Genomic DNA, 12,952 nt, shown 5'->3' on the forward strand with positions numbered 1-12,952 from the left:
GATGAAAATAAAGAAAAAAATCTCAAACAACCTTAGGAGCATGCTTATCTTTCTTTAAATGATATAAGCAATCCACAGAGGTCTTTCCTTCTGTTTCTGTAATTTGTGGTATGCTGTGAGGCTACACTGTTAGGACACAGTAAAAAGCTCTTCTAGAGAGCTATCTTAGTTTAGGAGGAAATTAAATAAAAATAAAAATACCTCTGACCTGCACAGAATGGTATGACCACTGAATTAGGAATACAGTAAGAAATTCTGAACAGTTATTAATACAGAAAAGTAATAACTCTGTTCTTACTACGAGAAAGACTGCTGTTATAGTAGCTATTGAAGTTTTCATTAGAGGTAAAAGAAACTACTTCAACATAACAAGAGCAACTGTAGGGTCGAACAAAGCTCAGTAAACTTCAGCAAAGATAAAGATAGGGTCTTATACCTGGGGAGGAACAACCCTGTGCCCCAACCAGGGGCCGACCTGTAAAGCAGCTCTGTGGAAAAGGACCTGGGGGTCCTGGTGGACAAACTGTTCCTGAGCCAGCAGTGTGTCCTGGTGGCCAGGAAGGCCAGTGGGATCCTGGGGGGCATTAGGAGGAGCATTGCCAGCAGGGGGGTGATCCTGCCCCTCTGCTCAGCCCTGGTGAGGCACATCTGGAGGGCTGTGTGCAGTTCTGGGCTCCTCAGGACAGGAGAGATGCAGAGCTCCTGGAGCAGGTCCAGTGGAGGGCAACAAAGATGATAGAGGGACAGGAGCATTTCTCCTGTGGGGAAAGGCTGTGGAAGCTGAGATTGTTCAGCCTAGAGAGGAGAGACTGAGAGGGGATGTTATCAATGCTTACAAATATCTTAAGGATGGGTATCAGGAAGATGGGGCCACAGTCTTTTCAGCTGTGCCCAGTGACAGGACCAGGGACAATGTGGAGAAACTGAAACAGAGAAATGTTCATCTAAATGAGGAAAAAATCCTTTACTTTGAGGGTGACAGACCTGTAACAGGACACCCAGAAGGGTTGTGGAGTTTCTTTGGAGATATTTGAAACTTGCCTGGTCATGATCCTGTGCAATCTACTCCAAGTGAACCTGCTTTACCAGGGAGGTTGGACTAGATCATCTCCAGAGGTCCCTTCCAAACCCAGCCATTCTGAAAATCTGTGATAACATACTGGTTTAAATCTAAAAAAAGCCCATCCAAAATCTAAATAATATTTTTATTTCATCATCTCTGCAACTATCTCTTGTTCCTGTAATGAAGTCTAACACAGGAAGTCCAAAAAATACTTGAAAACCATAATAGACAAAGCAAAGACTACTACAACCAACTGAAATTTGACCAATTTACTAATGTCCAACATGTTTAAGCTTGAGATGTTCATTTCTTGAATTATTTTTTATCATGGTAACTCTTATGCTTATCAACCTACTTATTTCACATGGTTTCATGCTGGCCTCTTAATTTTTTCTGTTTTTAAGTTATGCTTTCTAATTCAGGCCTATAGAATGGCTGTATTTCTCAACCAAAAAAAGGTGTTGATTTTTAACAGCAAACTACACAAAAATGAAAACATTAGTGCAATCAACAGGGACTTCTGTGCTCACTCACCATGTAGGAGACAAACAGGTCAATTTTTTGGCAGGAACTATTTGAACTCTGCCTACCTGCAACAAAAATAGATGCCATGCCACTGAGCAGGCTCAGGTAAGGTTTCTCTCAGTATTTCCTATTATAGTTGCTGCACTCTACTATCTCCTCCAACTCCCTAAACATGATCTAGTGCAGTTCATAAAGGTGAAAGATGTGTGGGTACAGTTCCCAGCACAGCTGTCTCAGTAATTGCTGGTTTTGATGAAGACAATGTGATTTTCCTGCTGTGTTCCTTGCACAGTCACACCGACCTGCTCTGCAGTAAATTGTTACTAGCAAATTTACAGTACCTCATCCATGCACTACATAATCTCCAAACTCTTGCAAGAGCTTATAGAAGCTGCTGGCTTCTCAGGAGCAGGTAATTGCCTATATTTTAGTTCCACACAAGGCAATGGTTTCTGCTGAGTTACTGCATGTGCTGTCACTCAGAATACCGATATTTCTTTTCAAAAAAGAAATAAAAAAGAAGGTAAATGTGATGAACTGCCATATTCTGCCCCTGTTCACACACCTTTGCTATATACAGTTTGTTCTGCAAGAAAAAGGAAGGCGGAAGGCATGTTTCTGCAAAGGAAGGCATTTCTCTACAAGAAAAAGGAAGGCTGGGCAATGTACCTAGACACCCCAGTGTGCCTCACAGAATTTGGCCCCCCAGCCCAGGGCCAAAATGGGTTTCTGGGTGTCCCTTTGTGTAACTGGATGCACACAGCTCTGCACAAGATGAGTCAGCTGTACAGGCAGCAACTCAGCTAGTACACCCCTGGTACAAGGTGACAGCATGTAAATCCATGACATGTTTGACAGGTCTGTGACATAGCTGTCTCTGACATTCTCCAATTCTGGAAATTATACCCCTTTGAAATCCTCTTATTTCCAAAGTATGAGTCGCTATAGGGATGCTGACTACCTTATTTCTTTTTATAGACATTTATATAAAGCATTTAATACAAATATTACCTCCAGGTATGTAGCAGATAGTGAGATTCAGCTCCAGATTTAGATGGAAACATTTAGGTTTCTATGGTGCAATGCCTCTAAGTTCAATAGCTATGTTATAATACCATTATAAATAGTGGACACCTAGTTCAAGATATCTGTTGTAACAAGAATATTGCTGTTCTGCTCAGGATTTTCCCTCCATTAAGTACAACTAACTTTGGCAAACTATTCACAAGGTGAGTGTCAGTAGGGGTGCTGGCATCTTGGTCACAGGGCACACGATCTTTCTTCTGGCAGCAGGCTGGCAGGAAAGCAGCTGCAGCAGGATTGATTGTTGCACTGGGCTGAATCTTGCCTGCAGACTGTGAGTTGCACAACCCTGTCTGACGCCTGTGGGAGACATCATTGTCTCCTCATCTTTGAATCCTGTCCCTCGTTTTTTCAACACAGGCTGCCAAGAATACCTCAGCTCACAGAGAGTCATTAGGCATCTCTAAGCTTTCTACAAATGAGCTGCCTAGGCTCCCCTCTGTTCTCAGCAAAGAGGTAAGGCATCTCCAGAGAGCAATTCCGCTGCTGTGGGCGATGAATTGCTTCAGAAGTCACCTGCTTTTCTTTTCTAACAATAAAAGGAGCTTGGACAATGAGTTGACATCTCACTTGCAGATGGAAAGTTTAAGGTGATCAGTCCTGGCAAAGCTCAGAATATATAAATCTCACTTCAGATAACAAAACCCACATTTTTTTGTAAACTGAATATTAAAATTGCCTCAACTTTTATTTAAACTTTAAATTGTTCCAGCTTTCCATGAAGCAACAGAAAAAAGAAATATAATGGGGAAAGCAAGAAAAAATAAAACAAACTAGCATAGCCAAAACAGCAACAAATATTGAAAATGTGCATGTACTCAGCTGAACCAAAGCTTGCAGATTTTAGGGAGGAATAAGGATGGATTTGAAAGTAATTGGCATAGCAGAGTCTGCAAGGTAACCATTCAAAAAGGCAGGCAAAGGATAAGAAGCAAAGGCTACCTCTCACCATCCACAATACCCAGTGTGACATACTCCTATGTTCAATAGCACAATTGAACATTTATATAGCCTGCCCTCATTCAGGGTGTTACCACACACATCTAAACCCAAAAGCACTTAAATATTTCTGAAATTCTTTGAAAAATTCAGGAAGAAAATATAACTATCCACTTTCCAGACCTTTATTTCAAGAATAAACATTGAATGGATTTAATTTGTGGTACTGATACACACGTAGATGGCTTCAAGTTAAAAAAATGAACAGTGTGAGCACATTTTGAAATAACAGCATATGAACCTATTATGGCTAAACTGGAGCAACCTATATCCTCTTAGAAGACAAGAAAGGAAAATCCCTTTATTGATTTCTGAATATGAATAGACACTTTAAATTTGTAACTTTCAATTTGACTGGAGGACTAAACCATAAAATTGTTGTTAAGATTTTTCTGAAAACCAGATGGATGCAGCCTAGAAGAAAACTAACTTCAAGATGTTTTCTAGTTGTGACCAACTATCCATTCTGTTTTAAATCAAAGTGACTGGTAAAGTTTGGCATGAGGCCAAACATTCATATGTTCCTCAAAACCATTGTGGGTAATGCCAAATTCTGCTATTTAAAACTTTACAGAGGTAATTCCTACCAAAATAAAATTTTTCTCAGCTCTGTGAAGATTCAGTGTCCCAACATGACTGACTATAATTTTTGGATAGCTGATTCATGTGATTTCCTTCTGTAAGACATATACACAGACATAACACAAAGAGGAGAGGCAATGTTTCCCTCTAACGTCAGGATGAAGGGATGGGTGCAGGATTCAACTATTAATTACTTATGGTAATATTTTAATGTTCTACAACTCTGAGAGGGATGGTAAGAGTCCTCCTTAGAAAAAATAGTAAAGCAAAATTTGACACACCTGTCTTCTTCCAGTAGACTTTGACCTGAAGTTGATTGTCCTGATAGAAGGGAGTTCCAATTTTAAGAAAACGAGTGGTTTTCCTTCTTTGAAAGGTTGGGTAAGGCTCTACCAGTCCTTTCTGTGGTTTCCCAGCAGATGTCCGTTCCTCTGCACAACACAGAACAATCAGGAAACTATTTAGTTAACTACAGTGCTGTATAATGGCTATGCTAGATTTGCTGAAATTCAGAAAATAATAGTATCTTTATTCCAAATGATCTTATTTCCATTTCTTATTACCTAAATGAAATAGATATAAAGAATTAACTGTCCAGAGTGGTTGAAAAATCACTTGTTTGAAATTCAGTCAAATGTACAAAGTGATTGAAAAAGATAAATCTGTTTTTACAGGGAAATGCTCTGTAAATTTTCTGAAGAGTAATGAGGAAGTGGACTGTATTTATACCCTCAAGAATAAGAAATGTTAACACAATGATTTTTTAAACAGGCACAGTATCTACCAGTAGTTCTCTGTAATACTTCACAGTGTTTATATTCACGCAGTGTTTGAATGTGCACAAAATCCACGGACAGCATTGAATGTGAACCACAAAGTGCCACATTTGGTTACTACATCAAAATAAATATGGTATGCTATGTAAGAACACTGGGGTCAGATTAAAGATCTGCCTTGCCCTCTTTCCTGTTCCCAACACTGAATGGTGAATGCTTAGGAAAATATTGCAAGAGCAGAATTTTCTTTCAGCAATTCCCTTGGTGCTGTGTGCCTTGCTTCCAACAGGCAATTGCAATTGGATGTCCTTCATCAAGTATTTTGTTTGATAAAAATGTATTAACATTTAGCAGGGTTGACAGTACTTGTAGATACTTTCAGCTGAAAAGAAACATTCGTTCAAACTGCACTTCCCATTGCACACTTGCAAATGTACCTGATCCAATAATGATGATCAGATTATAAATAAAAAAACAAAACCTGTATTTAATTCAATATTACACCTGAATTAAAACTAAAGAGTCCAGTCATAAGGAAGTGGCAATTAACTACATTGTTGAGAGAAAAGACAGAAAGGTTCAGGTTTCAATAACTGTCACAAGTAACATATAAACTTGAACATTTTGCCTTATATGCAGCTTCAATTGAAACTCACTGGCTTTATAGCCAAATTTTACTTTCTCAGCCCTTTGCTGAATCTGATACAATTTTTCATTTTGTTTTAAATTAAACAACCAAACTTAACCAAATTCTTTCTTAAGGTACACCTAATGTTACCACTACCTAAATGGAAATGAAACAGTTACAGACAGAAGTACAAACTAAAAATCTATTAGGTGTTCCTCAATTTAAATTATTTAAATTTTATTAAATCTCTGCTTTGCTATTCTCTGTCTGCTCCACTTCCACAAAAACCAGGACACCAATTTTGAATATTTCTATATAAAAATCAAGCAAGAATCTTGCTACATTTCCCAGAACTGAAGCACACAAATATAGTGTGGCAATGCATTTCTGAGTGGGGAAATGTTATGCCAGAGGGCTGAGGTCAAAGCTCACAGAGGTGCGTAGGACTAAATTACTTCAGAGGGGTATGGGCTAACTCTATTCTGACAATAGGACCAGACATCTAAAAACCAGAGCTTAATTCCACACAGAGCAGAGTATCTGACAGTGAGACCTCAGAAAAACTGCCATCTTGCTTCTGGAATTACTTCCCAAAGGCCATGAAAGTCCCAAAATAAAGACAAGCCATGAATGTCATGTCCTAGAAAATATTTCAGGCAAATTTTTTTTGTTTCTTTTTCATATTTTTGCATCTGCTTCTGAGTATTCTCAAAAGTACAGTCCTCTCAAGTTGGATTGGCTCTGTACCTAACTAACCTGAGTGAGATAGAGAAGATGAATTTGTATCTCCCCCAGAAGTAATTTTTACTTGATTTTCTATGTAAGATATAATCTAGCCATTAAAAGAAGTCCAAAAAGGTCTAAATACACCTCTCAGCAGAGTGCTTTATCAATTAAAATGTATGATATCGATTGTTTAGTTTTAAAGAATCTTGAATCCTTTACCTCTTGGCTTTAAGAGAAGGGATGCTCGATAAAGGGATTTCTCTATAAACTTACTACTGAAACACACTAAAAAAATATGGGTTTTAGTTGGTACAGGAACTGATTTGCAGTTAAAAAAAATAATGCTCATTAAATAGATGAATTTGAACAGTCAGAATACTTGAAGTATATGAGATTACAAAAACATTGTTCTCAGTATAGTTTTACTCTAGTTTAAAAAACATATAACAATTAATGAACCTTTTAGTCCAAAAAGGTCCCAGTAAAGCAAAATAAACCACAAGGCATTAGAAAGTTTGTACTAACTAGATACAAGTAGATAGCAGATCTTCACTAAAACTACTGATGGTCTGTTTGCTAAAGCAAAACAGCCAAAGAGAGGGCAGGGTATCCAGGCAAAACTGTTGAAGGAATTTAGATTTAGCTGTGACAATGACAGGAAAGAAGTGCCACTGGTGTGGACAGAAAATGATGTAAGAGCCAAGTCACATATGAGGTACAGCATAAATAAACTCCATTTGGTAGAGGATTTTAAGTAATAACTCAGATGTGACCTGCATTAGATTCTGAAAAACCCCATGTTTTGAAGAGGGAAAACTGAAGCAAAGATCTTCTCCCACCATAAACCCAGGGGTGATCTAAGAGAGTCAGAACCTTAGTGAGGCCATGGAGAGCTAACACAGCCCTACCAGTGGGAGGATTTCTCACAGTAAGTGTGGAACGTCACAAAAAATTAATGCTCCTATCTCAATTACTCAGATTCAATTTAGAAGGCTTTTGTTGTATGGAAAGTCTTTATTTACTATCATGTTTAAAGATTCTGATGGTCTGACCTTATGTCAGGAGTATCAATAAAGCATGACAAAGGTCAGTTGATTAATTACCCCTGCTCCCAAGATGGAAACATTTATAAAGCTATACTAACAATAAAATGAGACTAAGAACATAAAAAGCTTGCCCATTTTCTCTTTGGCAAGTTGTATATAAAGCATCCAGAATTTTCTCCCACTTAGAGGACACAGAGCAATCTCAGACAGCTAAAACCTCAGCATCAGGATTCTTTGACTTAATGTAAACTGAGCTGTGAGTTGAGTTCTTCCTTAAAGCTGTGATGTCATGTGGTGACACGACAGCCAAGATGACTGGACTGAAAACTATGGGAAAAAGAAGGATACTTCAGCTTATTTTTCCTTTTGGATACATTAATATGTGAAGCAATCACAGACAAGAAGGTCTGTTATAGCTAACAACCACATTACAATATTTTATGTATACCCAAACAGAATATGCCAACAATAGCAGTTGATTAGTGAGGTTGAAAGTAATTAAAGTTCTCTTATGAAAATGGCTACAAGTTTCAACTGTGAGTGTACTTTAAAGAAAGAATGTAAATGAATAGAAAATGAAATGGCAGAATGGTAGAATAATTAAAATTATATTCTTTAACAACTTATTATCAGACTTCTGCTGTATTAGTTAATCAGAGACCCATCAGCAATTGGGGCAGTAACTCAGTACTGTAATTGTATAAACAGCATTTAAACAATGTTAAGAATCGTGGTTTTCTGCCAGATTCAGATATAGTTTGCAATTTTGTTACTTAGCATGTAAGGTTCTAAAGACCTTAACAATATATAACCTAACATCTAAACATCTTGAGATCTTAATTTGAATATGGGTCCTATGTGTACAATATTTTGTGAATGCATGGTTGTCAGACAGGGAATGTTTTAGATTCCCTAAAAGAAGAGTCAATGTTTTATATATCAATTCATGGTAGATAAAAGCTTTTGTGTTCCAAGAATCTGAATTAATGGGCTACTAAAAATAGCCAGGATTTTGAAAAACACAGCAGGTTAATAAAGACACATGAAAATGGTTTTATTCCATCCTTTTAGAAACACAGTCAGTATTTAAACCTGTATTAAATCTAAAAATAATAATGCTACAGTTATGCAAAGGCTTCCATTTTCTTTGCAACTGTTTATTTTAGGTGAGTAGAGTCTAAGTCAAAGAACTAGGCAAAAACTGTCACCAATTTTTAAATAAGAAATTTAACATGAAAAAGCTTACTCAAATTGACCAGGAGATGATCATTGTGCTATAGAACAGCCCACTTTTCAGAAAATGATTTTTTAAAATTTAAGAAATCACCATATAAAACATTCAAATTCCAGATAAAGGAGACAGAAAGCATTCAGGTGTTTGACTGATTACTCACTATTACTCCTGATGTCCTGAGTTGTGCTAAAATGGAGAGAAACCTTAGCACTTTTCAGGCGTATCTGACCCCAACGTGTTACTGCCTGCAGCTCTACATTGTAGTTGCTGTTGGGCTGGAGCCCCTCCAGGACCACATAATTTTGGGCCTATAATAGAATAAATATACAAAGTGGTTACAATATTGCAGAAACACAGGCCTTTATTAAAAGCAGGCTTGTTATCTTAGGCACACTACTTTTCTGAAGTTAGAAAACCCATACATAAATTTCAGAGCAAAATTTCCTTTCTGTGAAAGATTTCTTTAATTGGACTGCTTTTTTCTGTGTCATTTTAAAACTACTAACCTACTTGATGTTTGCATCATTTCAGCAGTTTCTTGGCAATTCCAAACCTATTGTTTAGGCAAAACCTAAGGGGTTTTCCTCTATATAACAAGGCTTTTCTCCTATGCCAAAATTATTTTAGCAAAAGGAATTTAAACACTTTATTCCCTAATTTCTGTGTTAGTGAAGCAATTGAAAACTTTTTTTCTAGAGACAGCCAGTCTGAAGATAGTCAAAGCCCAACATTCCATACATTTTTCAATACATTCCATTGTTTGCAACTCTTGAAAATAAAAATTTAAAAAACAAGCATCAATCAAAAATACCCTCTCACTGGAAAGAACACTTTTCCTGTGTAGAATGGAAAATAAAATAGAAAAAATACAGTTTCCAATGTCACGGAAGTGTATGAAATGGGGAAACAACAGATTAGGTTTATCATTCTCCAGTCAAAACCCCATACATTAAGGCAAGACATGTGATATTGTAAAGAAGAGTCCAGCCTTCTGAGTCTTAGATTTTATTTTGCTAGATTTAATTATAAAAAACATCCTTCTAGTCCATATGCCAGGTGGAAGATATTACTCCATGTTTTCATTAGAATTCCTTGTGCCTTTTAAGTTTGACAGTCCATATAAAATAAAAGAGATAACCATGTACCAAGGTGACCGTCTCATATTTAACACTTGGGATGTTAAAAAGGGGATTGTCAAAAAGTATTTAGTAATAATTTTTACTTGTTTAGTGCTGACATATTGACTACAACTCTTGATTAACAGTGTCAATATTGTAGTCAAACTAATTCAATGTCTACCTGGAATGAATTCATATGGATATCAGTATGAAATTATTTGGGTTGGGCTACATCTAAAGGTAAAAACTGGACAAAAATAATGTTCAGTGATCTTTAACAACTAAGACTTTTCCACCTTTCCTTTTTTGTTTTTCAAATGTTTGTGCATTTGCCATTCCTCAGCCTTAGAGTTGCTGCAATATTGAAATGACCATTGATTAGCAATAGCATCTGGAGTGTCCTGAATCCCACTGGCATTGCTGTGCAGTTTCATGACATGCTGCACAAGAAGTACAAGTCAGGAGTAATATGATAAATACTGTAAGAGCCTGCTTTTTCTATAAGATACACCTTGTACTTCCTTATGTTTAAAGTGCAAACTTGCTCTCAATTACTATAATGTTCTAATGGACCTGTTTTATTTTTGTATGTTCGGAAGACCCTATGGAAAGATATTAAAGATCAAGCTCAATTTTAAAATTCTCCAGGGTTTCTGATGTACACACCAGCTTGTAGAGAGAAAGCTCCCTGTTCTCTTTAGCCTGAAGTCTCTTTCCTGAAGGTCTTTCCCAACGTCAGGTTTCTTGAGGAACACAAAATTTTCTTTGTAGCACAGTCCAACCCTACTCCTTTCTTGCCACAATTCCTTTTTTTAAAGGACAATAAAGAACTAACCTTCCTTTCTGTGCAAATTCACTTGCATGATTTCATCACACAGCCTTCACTGCCTTTATTTCTGTCAGGGTTTGGTGACTGAGGGACAGAGGGGTAATTGTGACCCTCTGACTGTCATTCATCACCATGCAATGGGCAGCCAGAGCCAAAACACAGTGTTAACACAGACATGGGACCAAATTCTCACTGTCAAAAGCACTGAGAATCAAGCTATGTCTAACTGATTTGTGTTATTCTTACCTAATCATTTCTATTAATTGGTTTAAAATAATATGCAATATGCTTCTTAAGAATAACATAACAAAAAGCTTTCCAGTAAAGTAATATTTAATACATTTCTCAAGAAAATCATAGGGACTTACTGCTAAGGAAATATTGCCAGGCCTTTGGTACAGCAGTTTACATAAAGAGCTTTGGAAATGTTTTTCCCTCAGACCTATACTGACCATTTATTGATTACTCTATGACTGTGTTACAAGTTTCACTTGTGGAATGAAAGAACAATGTGACAGACAATGTCATGCTTTTTAAATAAAATAAACACTTTAAGAAACACTAATTGAATAAACCTAAATTTAGAGGACTAACAGCATTTAACTTTTCATTCATCTTTCCTAAAAAATCTTATTGTATTTACCTGTATTCCAGGGCAGAAGTTTACTTCTCTCCCTGAGTTTAATGTAAGAAAAGGATTGAGAGGTCAGAATTGTCTATGGGCTTTGTGATATTAAAAATTAGGTCCACTACTTTACCAGGGGCTGAAATCATTGGAACTTATCACACATTTTATACTTACACTCTATTTTGTGTCAAAAATAAACCGTATTTCTGTCACAGTTACTGATTTCTTTCTTACCCCATCAGTAATCTTCCTTCTCTTTTTTTTTGCTGGAATTACATATTTGCTGTATGTCCAGCTCCAGAAGACTTTGTAGTGGTGCACTGGGATATCAGGCTCTTCTGGAAGATCCCAAGTAATCATTGCATTTACACTCCCATCATTGTTTGCACTGATATTGGCAATCCTGATATTCGATGGAGCTGGTGGAGCAGAAGGATCTAGAATTTAGAAAGAAATTAAAACATTCTAAGGGAAAAATTATTTTCAGTAATGTAAAGATTATCTTCCCCTCATGTATTGATGAGGCATTCACGAGCTGGATTAAACACTCTAAATAAATCGAGGAAAATTCAGGCAAAGACATCCCATAACTGATATGGCTTCTTGAAAATCCTAGAAATTCCAACTCTACTGAAATAAAAATTATGGCTTAGCACCTAGTTTGTCATTATTCTGTGTTCGGTTCACAAATATTATAAGGCTTTATCAAAATGTACCAGACCATCAGCTTTCCTTCTGTCACTCACTGCTTTAAATATAGAGTGAGTGTAAAACACTCAGGTTCTACAAGTGGCCTTGTAGAGTCACCACAGAACTTCATGGCTGAAACACTGAATATTTTTTCATTGCCAGATAATTCTCAGATGATGAAATTATGTTTTGACACATTGAATCTTTCTTCAAAATTCTAATATTGCTATCTACCACCATAAGACATAAACACTTCCTTAGAATAAATGTAATTAAACCATAATGATATATTATGCCATGGTAGAAATCTATAGGGGTCTTTTAGAATGTCAAAAAGCAATTAGCTACCGCCTTTGATTTATTTCACTATTCTGGTTCAATTCCTGGGCAATATCAACGGAGACAGTATTCCTTCGGTTGTCTTTGTGCTGACTCTAGAGTCAAGGACACATGACAGTCAGAGTGTGAACAAGATTCAATATTTAATCTTTTCCAGTATTGAATTTAAGGTCCTCCTTGTGGACTCACTATATAATATCCTGGTCCCAGGTAATATGAATAAATGAAGATTTTGCAACAAAGCTTCTGAAAGTCCAGTTTGCTGTTTACCAACTCCTACTTTCTAATCACACTTTTTAATTTCTACCCTTTTTAAAATGTCTGTGGCTGCCAAAAAAACACAAGGAAACTGCAAAAACAAAATTTACATAGAAGTAAGTAGTGAGACTCAAAAAAAATATCAGAAGAGTAAAGGAAATTCATAGTAATTAAGACATGTTACAAACTTACAGCCATATGAGCCATCATTTATTTGCCAGAAATAAAACTGGAGGTGTGAGAGGGGACATCACATATCCATTTACTCTATGGTTCACCTGCATTATTTTATAATGGTAAATGAGCTGTTAAATAAACATTCCAGGCATACTTAATTCATCAGACAATCCCTATGACAAATGGTCTTACTGAAAAATTCTGTCATTTAGTTTATAAAAAAGGACACATTCAGAATTAATAAAGACAGC

The 12,952-nt window shown here is 36.6% G+C and overlaps 1 protein-coding gene across 1 annotated transcript in view; it reads right to left on the bottom strand.

Moving 5' to 3' along the window:
* The window catches only part of ANOS1 (anosmin 1), a 134,059-nt gene that overhangs the window by 24,831 nt on the left and 96,276 nt on the right, over positions 1–12,952 (bottom strand). Inside the window, exons 7-9 of the mRNA XM_063392812.1 lie at positions 11,472–11,674; positions 8,823–8,970; positions 4,534–4,683 (exon numbers count right to left, since the gene is read on the bottom strand). Coding sequence (XP_063248882.1) covers positions 4,534–4,683; positions 8,823–8,970; positions 11,472–11,674 — 501 coding nt within the window. The remainder of the gene's footprint in view (positions 1–4,533; positions 4,684–8,822; positions 8,971–11,471; positions 11,675–12,952) is intronic.

This window comes from Prinia subflava, chromosome 3 (assembly GCF_021018805.1).
Source record: "Prinia subflava isolate CZ2003 ecotype Zambia chromosome 3, Cam_Psub_1.2, whole genome shotgun sequence".
Lineage (NCBI taxonomy): Eukaryota > Metazoa > Chordata > Aves > Passeriformes > Cisticolidae > Prinia > Prinia subflava.